The sequence below is a fragment of the Haliotis rufescens genome, unplaced genomic scaffold (assembly GCF_023055435.1).
Source record: "Haliotis rufescens isolate VD_foot unplaced genomic scaffold, xgHalRufe1.0.p SCAF_21, whole genome shotgun sequence".
NCBI lineage: Eukaryota > Metazoa > Mollusca > Gastropoda > Lepetellida > Haliotidae > Haliotis > Haliotis rufescens.
The window spans coordinates 7,520,887-7,541,494 of record NW_025963902.1 but is presented as its reverse complement, the minus strand read 5'-3'; the positions used below and the strand labels follow the sequence as shown (position 1 = coordinate 7,541,494).

At 42.3% G+C, this 20,608-nt stretch overlaps 1 protein-coding gene across 2 annotated transcripts in view; it reads left to right on the top strand.

The window, feature by feature from the left end:
- The window catches only part of LOC124111461 (E3 ubiquitin-protein ligase TRIM37-like), a 67,402-nt gene extending 47,356 nt beyond the window's left edge, over nt 1-20,046 (top strand). For both annotated transcript variants that reach the window (XM_048401197.1, XM_048401196.1), the window contains exons 15-23: nt 163-284; nt 1,269-1,373; nt 2,468-2,568; nt 4,189-4,452; nt 5,845-6,018; nt 7,691-7,796; nt 9,279-9,352; nt 12,323-12,521; nt 16,741-20,046. In XM_048401197.1, the coding sequence (XP_048257154.1) occupies nt 163-284; nt 1,269-1,373; nt 2,468-2,568; nt 4,189-4,452; nt 5,845-6,018; nt 7,691-7,796; nt 9,279-9,352; nt 12,323-12,521; nt 16,741-16,774 (1,179 nt within the window). In that variant the 3' untranslated portion in view covers nt 16,775-20,046. The remainder of the gene's footprint in view (nt 1-162; nt 285-1,268; nt 1,374-2,467; nt 2,569-4,188; nt 4,453-5,844; nt 6,019-7,690; nt 7,797-9,278; nt 9,353-12,322; nt 12,522-16,740) is intronic.
- Nucleotides 20,047-20,608: the final 562 nt, after the last annotated feature.

Genomic DNA, 20,608 nt, shown 5'->3' with positions numbered 1-20,608 from the left:
CCCTGGTCAATATTTAGTTTTGGGCCAGTTAGTTTGGAGCAGGGCCAGTAGCTTTTGAAAGGAGCAAGCCCTGCCGGCTACGTACAAGTTTGTTGTTAAATCTACCCCTGTGCATATTATCAGCTCTGAAGGTAATATTGATGTGACTAATATTTTCTCCAGGGACTGAGTGAAGGTGATATTGATGATCTGGATGACATCCACGAAGAAAGTGAGGCTGACGGGGGCCAGGAGATAGCTGTTGACAACAGCAACGATGAGAACGACATCGACGAGGAAACCATGTGAGTATCAAAGCTGGCTTACTTATTTGGATCATTGTAATCGTATCCCAATTGCGTGGATTGATGCTCATGATATCAATCACTAGATTGTCTGGTCAAGACTCTGTCATATAGCTGGAATATTGCTGAGTGAAGTGTTAAACAACAAACAAACAAACAAACAAACAAAACGTTGCCAAGTCATTAATGAAACAATAACAGTGATGTTTAGACCTGAGAAACTGATATTGTGTGTGTCTTGACAGGTCTGTTGACAATGATGTTGAAAAACCGTGACATTGTGTGTGTCTTGAAAGGTCTGTTGACAATGATGTTGAGAAACTGTGACATTGTGTGTGTCTTGACAGGTCTGTTGACAATGATGTTGAGAAACTGTGACATTGTGTGTGTCTTGACAGGTCTGTTGACAATGATGTTGAGAAACTGTGACATAGTGTGTGTCTTGACAGGTCTGTTGACAATGATGTTGAGAAACTGTGACATTGTGTGTGTCTTGACAGGTCTGTTGACAATGATGTTGAGAAACCGTGACCATGGTGACATTGTGTGTGTCTTGACAGGTCTGTTGACAATGATGTTGAGAAACCGTGACATTGTGTGTGTCTTGACAGGTCTGTTGACAATGATGTTGAGAAACTGATATTGTGTGTGTCTTGACAGGTCTGTTGACAATGATGTTGAGAAACCGTGACATTGTGTGTGTCTTGACAGGTCTGTTGACAATGATGTTGAGAAACTGTGACATAGTGTGTGTCTTGACAGGTCTGTTGACAATGATGTTGAGAAACTGATATTGTGTGTGTCTTGACAGGTCTGTATACAATGATGTTGAGAAACCGTGACATTGTGTGTATCTTCACAGTTCTGTGACAATGATGTTGAGAAACCGTGACATTGTGTGTATCTTCACAGTTCTGTGACAATGATGTTGAGAAACCGTGACAATGATGTTGAGAAACCGTGACATTGTGTGTGTCTTGACAGGTCTGTTGACAATGATGTTGAAATCTGGGAGGAGAATGACCTTGACCGCCTCGGCGCCTCCGCCGCTGTCCTCAAGTGTACAAACAACCTGTCTGGACCGGACAAGTGAGTAACAATAGGATGCTGAAGTGATTTGTGTACTGTGTTAAACAGTATTTGACTTTTGTTTCTGTCTAAGTGCAAGCAAACATAGCAAAACAAACAGTCAATCTTCTGCACCTCATGTGTATGTTTAAAGACCTATCGTACTTATAGTCGTGTGCAAAGTCTGATTGGTTTGTCAAGCGTTGATTGATGGGTTGGATGACTCTCCATGCTGGTTTCAAAAAGGGGTAGAGGGATGGGGGGTGGGGAGGAGGAGGAAAATCTGTTACATGTATTGGTTTGGGTGGGGGTCAGCAAGATATGATTAATTCCTGAGAGACCAATCCCACCTACACCCCACACCCCACAACCCCGATCCACAACTCCCAATCCACAGTGATCAATATTTAATTCCTGAGACCAATCTTTCCCCACCCCCCACCCCTCATTCCCAACTCTCAATCCACAATGACCAATATTTAATTCCTGAGACCAATCTTTCCCCACTTCCCACCCTCCACCCCCAATTCCCAACTCCCAATCCACAACTCCCAATCCACAATGACCAATATTTAATTCCTGAGACCAATCTTTCCCCACCTCCCACCCCCCACCCCTCATTCCCAACTCCCAATCCACAATGATCAATATTTAATTCCTGAGACCAATCTTTCCCCACCTCCCACCCCCCACCCCTCATTCCCAACTCCCAATCCACAATGATCAATATCTAATTCCTGAGACCAATCTTTTCCCACCCCCACACCCAACTCCCAATCCACAATGACATATTTTTAATTCCTGAGACCAATCTTTCCCCAGCCCCCTACCCCCAACTCCCCGTCCACAATGACCAATATGACTAGCTTTTTCCACCAAGTTAGATACAAGCTGAAGAAAAAGCCAGTGTGTGTACTATCCATAGCAATGTAAACTGTAGATACCCTTGATACTATGTGTGGTGCAGAGTTACCAATGGTCAACATTAACCCTCACCTCTGTGACTTTAATCATGAGATCAAAGGGAGACAACTCATCTTCAACCGTCTCCCCTTGGTCTATGGTGTGTGCATAGCCAGGTTTCTCTGAAGGATGCCTCTTCCCTCTGATTCCAGGAAACAAGATGATGAAGCAGTATTACTACAGTTTTTAGAAAGCCACACAACAGACTTGGACAGATGGGGCCTGTCCTCCATGTCTGCATCAGGGAGTTCAGGTGAGACTTGTTACATCAGTCACCCACGAAGATCCGGGGTGGAATATGTCTTCAGCAACCCATGCTTGCCGTAAAAGACTACTATGCTTGTCGTAAGAGGCGACTAACGGGATCGGGTGGTCAGGCTTGCTGACTTGGTTGATGCATTTCATCAAATCCCAATTGCGTGGATCGATGCTCATGATATCAATCACTAGATTGTCTGGTTATTTACAGACCCCCGTCATATAGCTTGAATATTGCTGAGTGCGGCGTTAAACCAACAAACCAATGTTACATCAGTCACCTGACATTTCTCACTGTTAACATGACCGCCTCCATGGCCCAGTGGATAGAGTGTCTGCCCGGGGAGTGGAGAGTTGGTGGTTCAATATCTTGCAGCACCGTACAAAAGACTTTTCAGGGTTAGAACTGAACTCAAAAGCTTTTCTGGGCGGGGTAAAGATAAAATGCCTTTGTAATGTTAAGACAATGGGGAAATGTGGACATTTGTACTTGCCTGCGGGAATTTGTACTAGCCCCAGGCTAGCGGGCTAACGTTAAGTTCTAACCCTGCTTTAAAAGATGGTACTTGTTGTTACCCTGTCTGTCGCTTGGCATTAAGGGGCTAAAACAAGGACTGGTCAGCTCGGAATCAGTATACTGTGTTTGAGTGGAGTATCCATGTTAAATTGTGGCATGGTATCTCAGTGGGGTAGCACTATAAATCTGGCAATTGCATTTCATTATACGTCAATGGAATGGATCGTTTCTCATGGTATCAAAAGCACTGGTTTGTCTGATCCAGACTTTATTATTTACAAGCCATCATCATATGGCTGGAGGACCGCCTCCGTGGTCTTGTGGTAGAGCATCCGCCCGGAGAGCGGAAGGTCCAGGGTTCGATCCCGGGCCGTGTCATACAAAAAGACGTTAAAAGATTGTACTTGTTGTTACCCTGTCTGGCGCTCGGCATTAAGGGGCTAAAACAAGGACTGGTCGGCTCGGAGTCAGTATACTGTGTCTGAGTGGGGTATTCATGTTAAACTGCGGCATGGTATCTCAGTGAGCTAGCACTATAAATCGGCATCAGTCCTAGTACAAGCAGCCACACACACACATACACGTGCATGCACGTCGCTATATAAGTGCAATAATCTTGGACGCGACGTTAAACCCAATTTCACCTCACCTCACACCTCATATGGCTGGAACATTGTTTAGTGCACATTTCATAATGAACAGGGGTGGCCTAGGCGTCTAAGGCGCTGCAATTGGCTGCGCTGTTGCATCCTTTAGGCGTGCCAGAAACCGATGATCATGGGTTTGAATCCCGGTTTACCCCGATTATGTTTCTAGGTTTGTCAGCACCATACCCGTGCTCATGGGTTACACCAAAGTAGTAAATGTCTAAGACCTGTAACACTTCGGGCTTTCCTCCCACAGTAAGCCAACACGCAACTGGAATACTGTTCAAAGCAGCATTAAGCCCAACTCTTTTGGCTTGCTGCTAATGCAATATCATGACCAATTTTTAAAAGAATCTTAAGGACATTTAATAGAATTATATGTCTCGATATGTCTGGAATGATATTAAGGCCTAGCTCTCAACAAATTGACTCACTCCCTCCCTCCGGACAGATGGACTAGCAGACAGCCCCCGGTCAGTGCAGAGCCTCCTGGAGGGAATCCAGGCCGAGTGGAACCTGACCAATCTGGCCAAGGATGAGAACAAGAACAAGGGCAGCCGTAAGGACAAGCAGCCCTTGCTGAGGGACTCCACCCCCACCACGGACGACATGCTGGAGCACATCCACGCCCGGTTCTCCGAGCTCGCCGCCACCACCATGGCCGTCGCCAACTCCGCTGTCACCAGTGAAACAGAAGCCAAGAAATACAGATCAGGTTGGTGCTTGTTACACAGGATGAATAAATCAGATTGTTCAGCCCTTATCCCGAACGCTTTTAGAATGTCAGTGTCTAAATTATTCTGAGCGGGTGTAAACAATTATGAAGCATTATTCCACAGGTGGTTGTCCCTGTGTTGAAGCATACTGCATGAATGCTTCAACTAGTCCGTTAGAATCAGTTTCATTCTTGTTAAAAAAATCATTGTATTTGTTTGATAGAATTAGCAAGAGTTTCAATCTCCAGATGCAACCATGATTGTATTTTCTGTGATGTATTTGAAGTGGTAGTGGGGTAGCCTAGCGTTTAAAGTGTTCGCTTATCACGCCGTAGACCCGGGTTTGACTCCCCACATGGGTACAATGTGTGAAACCCATTTCTTGTGTCCCCCGCCATGATATTGCTGGAATACTGCTAAAAGCAATGTAAGACCATACTCACTCACTAACTTGTTGTAGTCATGAATTCTACCCATGTGGGGATTTGAAGATAGAATAGTCGTAAGAGACAACTAATTTGATTGGGTGTTCACACTCTGTGACTTGGTTGATAATGAGTCATAGTACGGGATGTTGCTTATAATTTATCCTCCAAAACTGGCTCCCACAGGAGATATTGCTTGGATGAGATCAAGCGATATCTACACTGTAGATATCTCTGCAATGAAATTACATCACAATGCTTTGCAGACCATTGTGAGGTCATTGGTTACCATGACGTCACAATCAAATGACATTACTGATGGCTCTGCTACTGAAGCTGTTAGCAGTAGTTTTTACACTGAAGACACTGCTAATTACTGTCTACAAATTGAAAAAGTTAGAAGAATGATGTTTGATGATAAATAAAATGTCACCCTCGTGTCTTTTGATGTCAAATATATCAACACTCGTTGATAAAAGTGGCAAAAATCCTCGGCAAGCCTCGGACTCGTGTTGATATATTTGACATCAAAAGACACTCGGGTGAGATTCTCTATATCTACGAACGACTGGGCCATTGCCAATACTGTCTGCATCTGATGTGTCTGGTCCTGATTTGCTTATTCACAGGTTGGTGTGATATAGATTAAATATGGCTTATTGCCAGGAGTGAGTGAGTGAGTGAGTGAGTGATTGAGTTTGGTTTTATGCAGCTGTGAACAGTATTTCATTTATGTCAGCTGTGAGAATGTGGGAGGAAAGTCTGAAGTGATGCAGATCTTCGACATTTACCCCTTTGGTGAAACCCAAAAGCAGGGATACAAACCTGGAAATATGATCAGATCAGGTATCGGGTACATCTAAGGGATGCAACTCTGTACAGCAAATAGTAGCTTCTTAGACCACTGGGCCTTCTGTGTCCTTCTCACTACTCTGAGCTAACACAGTCCACACAATTGTGCTTCAGCCAAGAAGAGCAAGAACCCATTGAATGCTATTGTGCAGCCACTGCGGAACTCCTTGGACGAGAAGACTGTGTCCCGGCCGGACTGTGGGAGCAGCGTCTCTGACAAGAAGGAGAAGAAGGAAGACTCCCGCGTGGGTTCAGCCGTAGATCTCACCACCCCTGCCGTCACCCACGGTGCGTCACTAGATGCTGTCATATTTCTTGCTGACATATCGGGTCTTTATCTAGACCTGCTCCAAGGCAGGTTTGCAGCAAATGTCCATAAAGACTCCCAAATTGGAATTAGAAATTTACCAATTCCTGTTATATAGTAATAATTATTATAATGGCTTTGTAGAAGTGCCTTGTGTTTTGATGACAGATAATGAGTATAATTACTTTTTTTTATCAAATTACCTGTCTAGGGCACTTAATCCAAGATGAATCCCTGTGTACAAGAAACATGGAGTATTACTATACAAGTTTATAAAACAGTAATATGTTTTTCTAGAGTGTTGGGAAACATTATAAGTGGGAGGAAACTATTTAAGTGTAAGGTAACAATTTAAGTGTGAGGTAACTATTTAAGTGTGAGGTAGCAATTTAAGTGTGAGGTAACAATTTAAGTGTGAGGTAACTATTTAAGTGTGAGGTAGCAATTTAAGTGTGAGGTAGCTATTTAAGTGTGAGGTAACTATTTACGTGTGAGGTAGCAATTTAAGTGTGAGGTAACTATTTAAGTGTGAGGTAGCAATTTAAGTGTGAGGTAGCAATTTAAGTGTGAGATAACTATTTAAGTGTGAGGTAACAATTTAAGTGTGAGGTAGCTACTTAAGTGTGAGGTATCTACTTAAGTGTGAGGTAACAATTTAAGTGTCAGGTAACTATTCAAGTGTGTAGTAACAATTTAAGTGTGAGGTAACAATTTAAGTGTGAGATAACTATTCAAGTGTGTAGTAACAATTTAAGTGTGAGATAACTATTTAAGTGTGAGGTAACAATTCAAGTGTGAGATAACTACTTAAGTGTGAGGTAACAATTTAAGTGTGAGATAAAGACTTAAGTGTGAGGTAACTATTTAAGTGTCAGGTAACAATTAAAGTTTGAGATAACTATTAAGTGTAAGGTAACTACTTAAGTGTGAGGTAACTATTTAAGTGTCAGGTAATAATTTAAGTGTCAGGTAACTATTTAAGAGTGAGATAACTATTTAAGAGTGAGATAACAATTTAAGAGTGAGATAACTATTTAAGTGTGAGATAACAATTTAAGTGTGAGGTAACTATTTAAGTGTCAGGTAACTATTTAAGTTTGAGGTAACTATTTAAGTGCGAGGTAACTACTTAAGTGTGAGGTAACTAGTTAAGTGTGAGGTAACAATTTAAGTGTGAGGTAACTACTTAAGTGTGAGATAACTATTTAAGTTTGAGATAACAATTTAAGTGTGAGGTAACTACTTAAGTGTGAGGTAACAATTTAAATGTGAGATAACTATTTAAGTGTGAGATAACAATTTAAGTGTGAGGTAACTACTTTAAGTGTGAGATAACTGTTTAAATGTGAGGTAACAATTTAATTGTCAGGTAACTATTTAAGTGTCAGCTAACAATTTAAGTGTGAGGTGACCATGTAAGTGTGAGGACACCTTGTTAGAATATTCTGCTTTGGGGGATGACAACTGTCAGTGATGTCTACACACATAGGACATGAGTCTGAGGCAATGATTCCAATACTGAATACATGTATTGTGGGATATGGTGGAGGTGGTTCCTATTGTGGGAGGTGATTGCGATGGTTCATATTCCGGGAGGTGATTGAGGCTTTTTGTATGGTTGGAGGTGGTTGAGATAGTTCTTGTGTTTCCCAGATGAGCCCCTGTCGCTGAATCTGGCCGACTTCACCCTGGAAGAGAGTAACCTGCCTGACCTGTCTCTCTGCCTCGACCGAACTGGAGCCGCAAACACACGACCCAGGTAGAGAAGCCATGTCCAGTATCACATCACAGGCCACACAAGTGTCATGGTCTTCACCTTGAGGGGAGGAATAGGTCCCCATTACCTCCTGCTTCTCCTTAGACAAGACCGCCTCCGTGGTCTAGTGGTAGAGTGTCCGCCCGGAGAGTGGAAGGTCCGGGGTTTGATCCCCAGCCGTGTCATACCAAAAGACGTTAAAAGATGGAACTTGTTGTTACCCTGCCTGGCGCTCGGCATTAAGGGTCTAAAACAAGGACTGGTCGGCTCGGAGTCAGTATACTGTGTCTGAGTGGGGTATTCATGTTAAACTGTGTCATGGTATCTCAGTGGGCTAGCACTATTAATCGGCATCAGTCCGGACTAGTACACACACACACACACACACACACACACACACACACACACACACACACACACACACACACACACACACACACACACACACACACACACACACACACACACACACACACACACACACACACACACACACACACACACACACACACACACACAGTCGCTATATCAGTGCAATAATCTTCGGCGCGATGTTAAACCCAATTTCACCTCACCTCTTTAGAGAATTCATGGATTTCTTTTTCATTTTTTTAGTACAAACATAAGGCCTTTAATTGATGTCATGGATGTAGCAATAGATGTCACCACGTGCCACTTTGTCGTTTCTTCTCTATTAAGATGAAGTTGTGATGTAAATGAAATGCTGCTAAAAGCAGTATTAAACCCAACGCACTACCCTCCCCCCTCAACCCACGACCACGACCACGACCACGACCACACACCAACTGACTCATTTACCCAACCCTCCATACGCTCACTCACCCCGACACTCACCCATTCCCATACCCAAACAACTTCGCTCACTCCCTCCCTCACTCACTCACTCACTACCTCACTCACTCACTCACTCACTCACTCACTCACTCACTCAACCACTCACTCACTCACTCATTCACTCACTCACTCACTCACTCACTCACTCAACCACTCACTCACTCAACCACTCACCCATCCACCCACTCAACCACTCACGCACGCACTCACTCACTCACTCACTCAACCACTCACTCAACCACTCACTCAACCACTCAACCACTCACTCAACCACTCACTCAACAACTCACTCAACAACTCACTCAACCACTAAACCACTCACTCAACCACTCACTCAACCACTCAACCACTCAACCACTCACTCAATCACTCACTCAACAACTCATTCAGCCACTAAACCACTCACTCAACCACTCACTGAACTACTAAACCACTCACTCAACCACTCACTCAACCACTCACTCAACAACTCACTCAACAACTCACTCAACCACTAAACCACTCACTCAACCACTCACTCAACCACTCAACCACTCACTCAACCACTCAACCACTCACTCAACCACTCAACCACTCAACCACTCACCCGCCCACCCAACCCGGTGAGTAACGGCCATACATCTGTTACAGTAAACCCGAGGCTGAGAAGGGGGACAAGAGGAAGACAGCGCCAATCAAGGGGATCTCGAGTACCAAAGACACAGGTAATCAATGTGCTGATTGACTGTCCTAACAGCCAGTGGGTAGACTGTAGTGTTGTCAAATGCAGAGTATCAATGCCATTTGATTGTTAAACCAAGAAATTATTTATGATTTTGTTTCCATAATCCGAAACATAATAGGCCATGCCCCCTAATGGACTACTGTTTCCTGGTTGGATGAAAATAGAATGGGCGGGGCTTGTTTTGCATTATTACGTTCAACGTTGTCACTGATTTTGTATTGTCTGCACTAGGCTGGTATTTTGGAGTTAGGTTTTGGCTGGACTAACAAGTCTACGCATGGTCCAATCAAAATTGCTTAACGAAATTGACATCTGGTTCGTAAATTGTCGTGGAGATTTAGGTCGATTGCAGGATTTGCAAAGCATTTGCACCGCCAACTTGGCATCAACAGATATTTACCAAATCTTTTCATGTTTTAATCAAGGTGCTCACGTGATTTGATGCACTTCACTGTGTAAGACACGTTTTATGACAATATAGGTCTTGATTATCGATAAGATCGACTTGACTTGGTGCCGCCATTTTGTTTGAAGCAATTTGAGAGTAGGAATCTGATTGGTCAAAAGGAGAGGCATAGAAGGGACATAACTCTTAATAGTACTGGTGGCACTACGATCGAGCCCAGAAATTCCAGCCTAGTTCGGCAAGGGTGGAAACCAGACTTTCACAGTTAATTGCCTTGCCTCAGGAAGATGTATTGTCTGCGGCATGGATCACTCCACACAGTATTACTGACTTTTCTGGTTCGTTACTTACCCATTGGTTCCAACTCTCAGGGGTAGCCTGGTTGTTTAGGTGTTTTCTCCCCATGATGGGACCCTGGGTTCAATTCCCCACAGGTACCATGTGTGGTGTCCTCTGCTATCATGTTGTTTAAGGGGCGGTCGGGTAGCCTAGTGGTTAAAACGTTCGCTCGTCACGCCGAACACCGGGGTTCGATCCCCATCATGGGTACAATGTGTAAAGCCCATTTCTGGTGTCCCCCGTCGTGATATTGCCAGAATACTGCTAAAAGTGGCGTAAAACCATACTCACTCACTCATATTGTTTAAATATTGCTAAAAGTGGCGTAAAAGGTAACTCACTCCAATCCCGAGAGTATGTAACAAAGACCACTAGGGGTGTCATGATAAATCAAAATATCGATATATTGCTATTGGTAAGCACTTGAAGTCAATAAATCAATTGTTAGATCAGTTTCCAATCAATAGTATCGATTTCAGTTAGGAATATCGATAGTTTCAATTGTATTTACCATATCAATAAAATACATGCAATGCTGTTCAGATTTGTTTTCTTTTCATCATGAGTGGTAGTAATTTACACATGGTAATGTGGAAGTTTCTTTTTCTTAAATTATTAGGGTAAAGAAAAAACAAATCAGTCATATCTCAAACTTTACTTTCTATTTGTTGTTATGGTTATCCCATTCAAAGGAAACTTCAGTTCCAAGGTTTAATTCAACTCTATAATCCATCTAAAATGATACACTGAAAACTATCGATATTTATCGCAATAGTTGCTTGCAATATCAGTAGTTATCGCAATAGTTTCTTTCAATATCAATAGTTATCGCAATAGTGATTTCCAGACCAATAGTCACCCCAAATGGGTACCATGTGTTTAGTCCATGTGTGTTGCCCTCCGCTATCATATTGTTTAAATATTGATAAAAGAGGTGTAAAAGGTTATTGCTCCAATCCTGAGAGTATGTCACAAAGACCACTAGGGGTGTCACGATAAATCAAAATATCGATATATTGCTATTGGTAAGCACTTGAAGTCAATAAATCGATTGTAAGATCAGTTTCGATTTCAGTTAGGAATATCGATAGTTTTGATTGTATTTACAATATCTAAAATGATACACTGAAAACTATCGATATTTACCGCAATAGTTGCTTGCAATATCAATAGTTATCGCAATAGTGATTTCCAATGTCAATAGTTATCTCAATAGTGATTTCCTGACCAATAGTGATTTCCTGACCAATAGTCACCCCTAAAGACCACACAGTTGGCTTATGGATTAAGAGTTCTTGCTCTTGCAATTTGAAGTCACAAGCTCCTTCCCAGCGCGTGACACCTTCGTTACACTCTCGGTAACATCGCGGCCACCAGTGTGGGCGCGGCCATTACAATAATCTTGAAATTTGCCCTCTAACCCCAAATGTAGTAACGTTGATACTTTTGTTTATGTCTTTGGGAATGCCATCATATTTCAATTTGAAAAGGTTTACGACTGACCATGTTTTCCAGATAAATTTACTTTGTTGTTTTAATAATCACATTGGTTTGAGATTGCAGACTAACGGAAAATCAACCAACTTCTCCCTTACATTCTTACTATATCAATAACACGATAGTTTTAAAGAAACAGAAATTCAAATTGACAAATGAATAAAGTAATTTAGCAGCGGTAAGTGTATTTGGCGTCATGACAGTCGTCACTTGTTTGTCAACATAACGGTCATTCGGTTGCGAGTTCAACTCCAAGCATGGTTGGGGCCACCTATTCACAGTTTTGACTGGTCGCAGCGATAGTATAGAGAGCTCCGCGAACGGGCTATCGCTGTGAGGAGCTTGTTGAAGTCAGAAGAAGTTGAAATCCATGTCAACCCAGGCTTCATTGACACAACAGCTTCCGCATACCACTTACAGATATCGTAGGGAGACCCGAGAAGAACCGGGCTAGAATTGGTCTTCAGCAACCCATGCTTGTCATCAGAGGCAACTAACGGAATCAGATGGTCAGGTTCGCTGACTTGCTTGATGCATGTCATTGTATTCCAATTGCGTAAATCGATGCTCATGATGTCAATCACTGGATTGTCTGGTCCAGGCTTGATTATTTACAGACTTCCGACATATTGCTTGAATATTGTTGGGAGTGCATTAAGCAACAATAAACAAACAATGATATGATATGGAATGATTTCAACGTTTCAGTGTCCAGTCACAACTGGTCCTTCAACTACCTGAAGAGTAAGATGGAGAAGATGGACAACTCCGCCACCTCGCCGGACGACAATACTCCGGACCATCTAGACGGAGCCAGCAACTCTGGTCGCACCTCACCCAACGGGAACTCATCCGGGGGAGTAGGGCCACAAGTAGAGTTTAGTACACAGAACGTCAGCAAAGACAGGTGAGTGACTGGAGCGTTTCATACTGTACAGTCAAACTGTTCTTGGAGAAACCATCCCATTACAGAAAAATTGAAAACAATTCCGTGGGATTTGATTGGCTCACCAAGTTAGATATTTTTTTGTTACTTCAATTATTTTCTCATAATTACAATTATTTATTTGGGTTTTTAATTTTTTTTTCAAAAACTCAAAATTTAGAATTTGTTCTCATTACTTCGAATATTTGCTCGTAATTTCAATTACTTTTCGGATTTTTTACTTATCCTGCATTACTCCTTAATGCATTCACTGCTTACCTTACGACAACAAAAAGACTGCGCACAGTGATCGTCTTGGGTGAAGAAATAAAGTCCCACTCCTGTTTTTTGTATGGACCATCGCTGCTGTCATGTGACCTTGATGACAAGTAACCTTCCTCACATCGATGCCTGTCACGCTGCAGCCAGGACGTTTCTCAGCGGAGCTCTTCAAGTTGGCTAATTTTAGACCTTCTGCTTTGGATATAATTCTAGATTTTGTCTGTAATGGGTGATATATTCTTTTTGTATTGGGGGCGGTCGGGTAGCCTAGTGGTTAAAGCGTTCGCTCGTCATGCCGAAGACCCGGGTTCGATTCCCGACATGGGTACAATGTGTGAAGCCCATTTCTGGTGTCCCCCGCCGTGATATTGCTGGAATATTGCCAAAAGCAGCGTAAAACCATACTCACTCACTCACTCACTTTTCGTATTACTTTCGCCAAGTTGTGTAGTTTTATGTGGGTTATTTAGGTGTAAAAAGACTTGTCTTTTTTCCCCAACACACACACATCTTGTTTCCTGCCATTTTGAATTTGTTACAATCGTTTGCCTGCAAAGGTAGTTAAATTATTTACAATTCTCAGCTACGTATGTATAACATATTCATGTGTTTTTAAATACGAGTAGCTTTGGCGTTACATTGAGTTTGCATGTATCAATAATATGTATCCACTTTCAACTCATAAAAAATCTGCCAAAAGAATAGTATGCAATCTTCCAACTCCGTTTTATCGACAATTCTTTATTTTGCGCAACTTATGTTTGTGAGTTGTACTAATTGTCGTGGATAAAATCTTTTGAGATACTCATCCACGTTGTTTGGCATGCACGCAGATTTGCTCTCCAAACTCTAAATGGAATTGTTTGTTTAACTCTCTCTCCAGCGAGTTTTGCAATCTGTAGACAGGCTACTCACAAATGTATTTTGAAGCAAGGAGTGGCGAGAAAGATGTCACAATCACTAGAGGTTAGTGACGGACATGCTTCTGTCATTACTACGCTGCCGTTATTTTCGGTGGCTAATATGGCTCCCGTCATTGTGACTGCCGACGTACATCATCCGCACAAATCAACAATACTGGATCCTATTGTGAGCATCGTAACTGCTCCTAATTTTCAGGTGCCTGGGACATCCAGATCTACAATTCCTGCAATGTCGGCGTGCACATCTCAAGACGCCTTGATGGGGGTAGCGCAGGCTTTAGCCATGATCGAGTCATCACAAATGAGCATTGCACCTCATAGACCTGTGCCGAGTGCAGCACCTCCCTTCCACCCAAGCCCCTATGTACCAGACGCTTGCGTCAGCTACAACTATGGCACAAGTGTTAGCGCCAATACGGCGCCAACGTATACCAATCTAATGGGCGTTCTGGTACAGTGCATACATCGCTGGGCAGCGCTAGTACGCCAGCACGTAGGGGGACATCAGCACGTAGGGGGACATCAGCACATGACTCCTTACCACCAGGCAGTTTATCAAACCCTTCTGTAAGAGGAGGTACTACGCACCGGAGCAGAAGCCGATCGCCGTCTCGGGAAGTGCGTCAACATTGCTCTGACTTGTCGGACTTATCAAATGGCGAGGATGGCGATTCCTCTGTGGAATGGATCACGCATCTCGGCTTAGCGCAAGTACCCGATTGGGTAGCAGACCGTCTTGTCAGTGGCGCCCTCCCCTGGTAACAGGGCTGATAAAAGGGACACCATATGGTCACATCCTACCTCATTGCCGGTGGATCCGAGGTTGACAGACATGATTAGGTCATTGGACCAGGACTTCTCCAAGCTTACTCTTGCTCCATCAGTAAAGCCACCCAAGGTAGGAAGGATGATTTTCCTATCCATGTGGTGGTTGCAGACCAAGCTCATAGTTCGGATGAGAACATTCAAAGGATGACAGGCTCGGATTTGTGAAATCAGGCGTGTACTGAAACCTCTGTCAGCACCAACATCGTCAAGGCGTGCGGTGGATCAGGATCTATCAGAGGATAACCCTATCCGATTACATCATTTCCAAACTATGGTGAATTTCCAACAGCGTCAGATTGACCACAAAAGAAACCATCTTAAGACCGCTCTGGCGGAGATTACCGTCACACGCAGACTTGGTTGTTTAGCGCTTTCCAACTGGGACTCTGAGCTCAAGCACAGGCTGCGACATCAACCTTGGTCATCTACTTCCCTGTTTAATGAACAGATCGCAGACAAGCACGCCAAAGTTCCAAATGATGCTTGGGATGAGACTGCGCTCAAAGCTCTAGAGCACGTCTCTCATAGTCTATCCCTGCGGGCTGGCAGGTCAGGCAATTATAAGACTAGACGCGCGTCTCTCAAGGAAGGCCAAGACCAGGATTCCCTTCATGGGAAAGGGCGTAGCAGAGGCAACCTCGGGGTTCTTATCAATCCCGTCATGGTAAATACCAAGCCAGGGGAGGTGATGACAAGATGAAGGCCTCAGACAAGATGAGAATGATCCACAATCTCTCTGTGTTCAGCGAACGTTATCTGAAGCATCCACCTTATTACCACCTCACCACGTTGAGACTGCTCAGAACCAGCATCAATGCGTTCGATTCCTTGATTAGTCTCAACTTGCAGGATGCCTACCTGCATATACCTATCCAACCGATGCTAGTACGCCATCAGGAATTTACCAGACGGCTACTATAATCAACGAGGCGAAGTCAGAGTTTAACTCCATCTTATCGGCTCCAGTTCATAGGAGGCCTGTTCCAGACAGACCAGGATCTCCTATCAGTACCGAGGGACAGATGGCTAAAAGATTTTACGCCTTATGTCACTTGCTCTTCACCAACCAAGCATGCTTCACCAATGGCAAGTGTTGCTAGGGTTACTCACTTCAGCATGCAATGCAATCGATATCACCCGGGTCCGTTTTGAGCATGGGGTTGTGCTGGGCGTTTATAGCACAAATCAACTACCAGGACAACCGACTGTTCCTTCACCATCCCCCCAATATCGACTCTTGAGGACGTTGAAGGCATGCGAAGTTTTGGCCCTCTGGTAGTAACCCAGCAGGTTACCAACCCCCGACGCAAATAATGAACTCGCCCTATACAGAGCCAGTCTACTACCCCATGCAAGTCGCTGAGATTCGGCCAGTGGAAGAACATTAGACAACCTTTTTGTCAGGCTTTGGCTCTATGACGTAGTAAGTAAAGAATTAGCTGCCTAGCTGATATTTTTTTGATTACTAGACATGTATAGGGAACTTCTCTTTAATTCCTACGTTCATTCTGTAAGAAGATTGAACGACCCTACTGTAATGGCGTTTTTTCTGAGCTTTTTCCGCCACATGATTATTGACAAACGTGTTTTTTTCAGGGTGTGAATTATTGAGGTTTCTGTATTTCTGAAGGTTTACCCATTCGATAGTGATGCATTAAGGAGTAATGCTGGATAAGTAAAATATTTAGTAAAATCTAAATATTTCTTACATTTGTATACTTATCCTGCATTACTACGTTTAAGGACCCACCTGTCGCAGTCTTGCCTCCCCACTTTGTCTTCAGAAACCTCAGAAGTATGTTTTTTAAGCTTAGGGACAGGCAGTGATGTGAGGAAGGTGACTTGTCACCAAGGTCACATGGCAGCGGCGATGGTCCGTACAAAAAGCAGGACTTTGAAACATCTTTTTTTCTTCACCCAAGACCATCGCTGTGCTGTCTTTTTGTTGTCGTAAGGTAAGCAGTGAATGCATTAAGGAAAAATGCAGGATAAGTAAACAAATGTCAAAAATATTTAGATTTTACTAATTATTTCAAGTCTATTAATAGTAACCAAATTAAAGGTTTTACCTGAAGTATTGTGGTCATTAAGAATCAGCCAAGGATGTTAAGAAGTGGGTTGAACAGCCATGACAATCTACTGACACTGTAATCTTCAACTGTTTTCAGACCCGAACCCCCCGACGACCCCTCCGTTGTATGATGTCAGCCTTGGGTGTAACTCCTACATCCCTGACGCTGTCGCTACATACAGCATGTGCCATCTCGAACAACATCGCTACAGTGGACCACATCAGTGGGCTGTATCTTGTTTCCATTGTGATTGGGACGAAACTCCAAGTTCCTTCAGGGAGCACAGACTTTGAATGACCTTGAATAATTAGTTCAGTTTATTCTGTCTGCCACCTTGTAAATACAGTGCTACCCAGCTTAGCATGAAGAAGCATTAGCAGATATAATGATTCACTGACATATCAACCTCTGGTTTTGTCAAGGTCATCTTTATGAAAACAAAATATTAAATTAAGCTGGTAGCATTTTTTGTGACATACAAATAAAGTATGACAACACCAAAATATAGGGGGAAATTTACTAGAAAAGATTGAATACCTTTAAAAAGACTTGCCATCGCCTACATCTGTATTATGAGTTGATGTTATGGATGATTTATTGTGTAAAATTTAGAGGACGAGTGACGGTACATTCAAGGAACATAACTGCCAAAAAAAAAAAAGTTTTCATACAGCAGTTCTGTTATGTCCCGATAACGTAGCGTCATGAGTTATCTACTTAGGGTATGAATATCTTGCATTACACCCACTATATTCCCAGTGTACTCTCAGTATGTTCATCATATATATATATTCTGTGTTATGAAATGGGGAAGCCTCATTGGCCATTATCGTTAACATACAGGGTTGTATACTTTGTGCTGGACTGTTACATATAATATACAATGACAGTGAAGTTAGGAAACAATTATTCCACAATCCCATTCCATTATATACTACACAAAAGAAGTTCAGGATCACCCGATTCTTTCATATTACTATACCGTAGTTAATTTCTCTGGTATGACAGATTAGCCATTATAACATGAAAGAATCGCGTGGTCCTTAACTTCTTAGGAACACTTCTTAGGAATACTTCTGAGGAATACTTCTTAGGAATACTTCTTAATATGTATAAGCATGATAATGCTTGGAATATCTCAGAAAATCACATGCCTATTAAGGAAAACACTATTATTTTTGTCAAGCTCGGAAAAGCACTGAGTTTCTGTAAAAAATGGTCCCTTAGCATTTACATATCTATTCTGATCTTTCCCCTAAAGTGAAGAGAATATTTTAGAAATCTCTTCTCTGAGAAGTTATATCTTATAAACTCATCTCTTTGAAGTCAGGGCCCTGTGATACAATGTGATCGTAGCGCTAAGATAATCGTAACTCCAATACTTTATCATAGGTTTATGTATGAGTCGTAGCGCTAAGTCGCTTTGTGGAACGATTAATGATTAGGATTCATAGATTTGTTATTCAGACTTATTTGTTTTACCTACTTGAGACCTGTTTTGGCCCTACATATTTCTTCGCCAGTCATCATGACAAGGTTGGTTATTCCCATTATGCCACTAGGATGCGTTATGAACATTTTTTCGGCAGGTTATTCTTCGTAACGACCCCACAGTTCAATTCAGGTTTGGCATTGTTGAGTAAAGCGCATTGAGTATCGTGGCTCATGTGATATGGACGCCTCAGGTGATGTAAAGAAACTCATCCATTATCTTGTGTTCACTCTCAGACTTCCCTGTGCATATAACATAATTAAAGTACAGTCTATAGTCTAAGTACCTTGCGTACCATGAAAATCATATTCATATATATACATGTCAGATTTGGATATTGCATATGCATGGGCGCCCACAAAAAGGAAATATTCCAATCCTTTTCCTTTGTAATATGACGTGACACCATATGAAATTGGTATATGGACATTTCAGTCTGAAACTCAAGATCAAGGTATGAATTGTAACCCATGCTTGTCGTAAGAGGCGACTAACGGGATCGGGTGGTCAGGCTCGCTGACTTGGTTGATGCATGTCATTGTATCTAAATTGCATAGAACGATGCTCATAATGTCAATCACTGAATTGTCTGGTCCAGACTGGATTATTTACAGACTGAAGTCATAGCTTGAATATTGCTGGGTACAACATTAAGCAACAAATAAACAAACAAACAAACAAATGAAACTGAGGGTATATATAGCCAATGTATGGGACCAACATTCTTGTAGTGTTCACTCTTGTATTAATGGTACTCCCACATCAAACCATTTCGATATTTCTCTCACTTCAAGTATGTGATGTGTTCAGTATTTTTGAAGGGATGAAAGCGTTGATTATACTCACCCAAGTATAATCTCCATATAATAATTACAGTGTATTGGCATTATCAGAGACATAATGCTGATGGGATTTGGGTAACTTCGCAAGTTACGTCATTAAGCAGCCAATCAGTGCCCAGAACACAACATATTGCCCAATCAAAGGGTAGTATATCATATGGGACCTTTTAGGACAACTGGGATTTCCATATTTTCAAATTTGGGGAAAACTTGAGAGAATTTAAATAGAAATTCATTGACATGGTTTTTATTTTTCGTAAGTACTTTTTTTTTCTTTTTTTAAATTTTGAATTTGATGTGTGACTAACATGTGTGAAAGGTTTTTTGATAGCATACTTTATGTTTAGTTTTTAATTTCATTTTTACGAAGTATAAAACTTGTATGACAAATGTGGAAATAGGAAGACAGAGTTTAGCTATCGTATAGTGAGTTTGGAAGTTTTGTCCATACCTGTGTTGTCCATGGTTAAAGTACCATGACACCTAATATGACTTTTCTGATTCGATACCCGAAACTACAAATAGTAATGTGTGTCGTTGCAGGTATTAATTTAGTTTATCAGTTTCATGCTGCAATTAGACCTGATTGTCAAAATGACGGAATGATTGACACCTGTCACTCATCTCATTCTCCTACATAGATCTGTAGCTGCAATGTCAGAGAGATGTCAGTTGGTTTTGTTAAGAATACAAGACTTTCCTCCAGCTTGAAGTTAGCAGGCTGTGATGAACACTTGTAAAACTCATCTCACTCACCAATCTCATTCAAATCTGATCTTACTTCTCGCCACCACTATTTAAACAAGGATCTGAACACATCCCAATACAGGTCTTGTAAGAACAAACTTTCATCTGACCAATCAGGTGTTGCTTACCAGATCGGGAAAGTGACAGTCGGAATGTGTTTTCGAATCACCTCAAGAAGGTTAACACAGGGTGTTCCGAATCACAATTACTTTCAATCGCCAGAAGAAAGAATTGCCATATGATCTTGGCCATCTATTAGACATTCCAGAATTTCATGTGTTTAGGTTTCAAATTTTTTATCAATATTTTTCAAAGCGTTGTCTTGAATAGATGTCGGCAGTTTGAAACTAGTGCCGTAAAATTTTTAGAAAGTTGCTTTCTGATTGGTTAATGTCGACTTCTTGCTCGACATGTCCTAGGTCCGTCACAGTTCGCGAAAGATCGTTCTGACCAGACCTATAATGGGATGTCCTCTGTTTTGATCTGGGGGCACAGGTGGCCCCGCTGTGTTGCGTCTCTTGGGCACGCCAGAAGCCTATGATTGAGGATTCGAATCCCGGTTCGCCCCGATTATATTTCTAGGTTTGTCAGCACCAAACCTGTGCTCGTAGGTTTAACCGAAGTGGTAAACGTCTGAGACCTGCATCACTTCGGGCTTTCCTCCCACATTAAGCTGACCCGCCATGATATAACTGGAATAATGTTAATAGCTGCGTTAAACCGAGCTCACTCATACACTGACATCTCCCTGACATTGCCACCACGTGCATGTGCCCCGAAGAACGAAGTGCTGTGACTACTGTGATATTTATTACTGCTTTGTTTGATATGTACATACTTTGTGTTAGAGCAGATCGGTGCCTTTGGTAGGGGAGAATAGTAG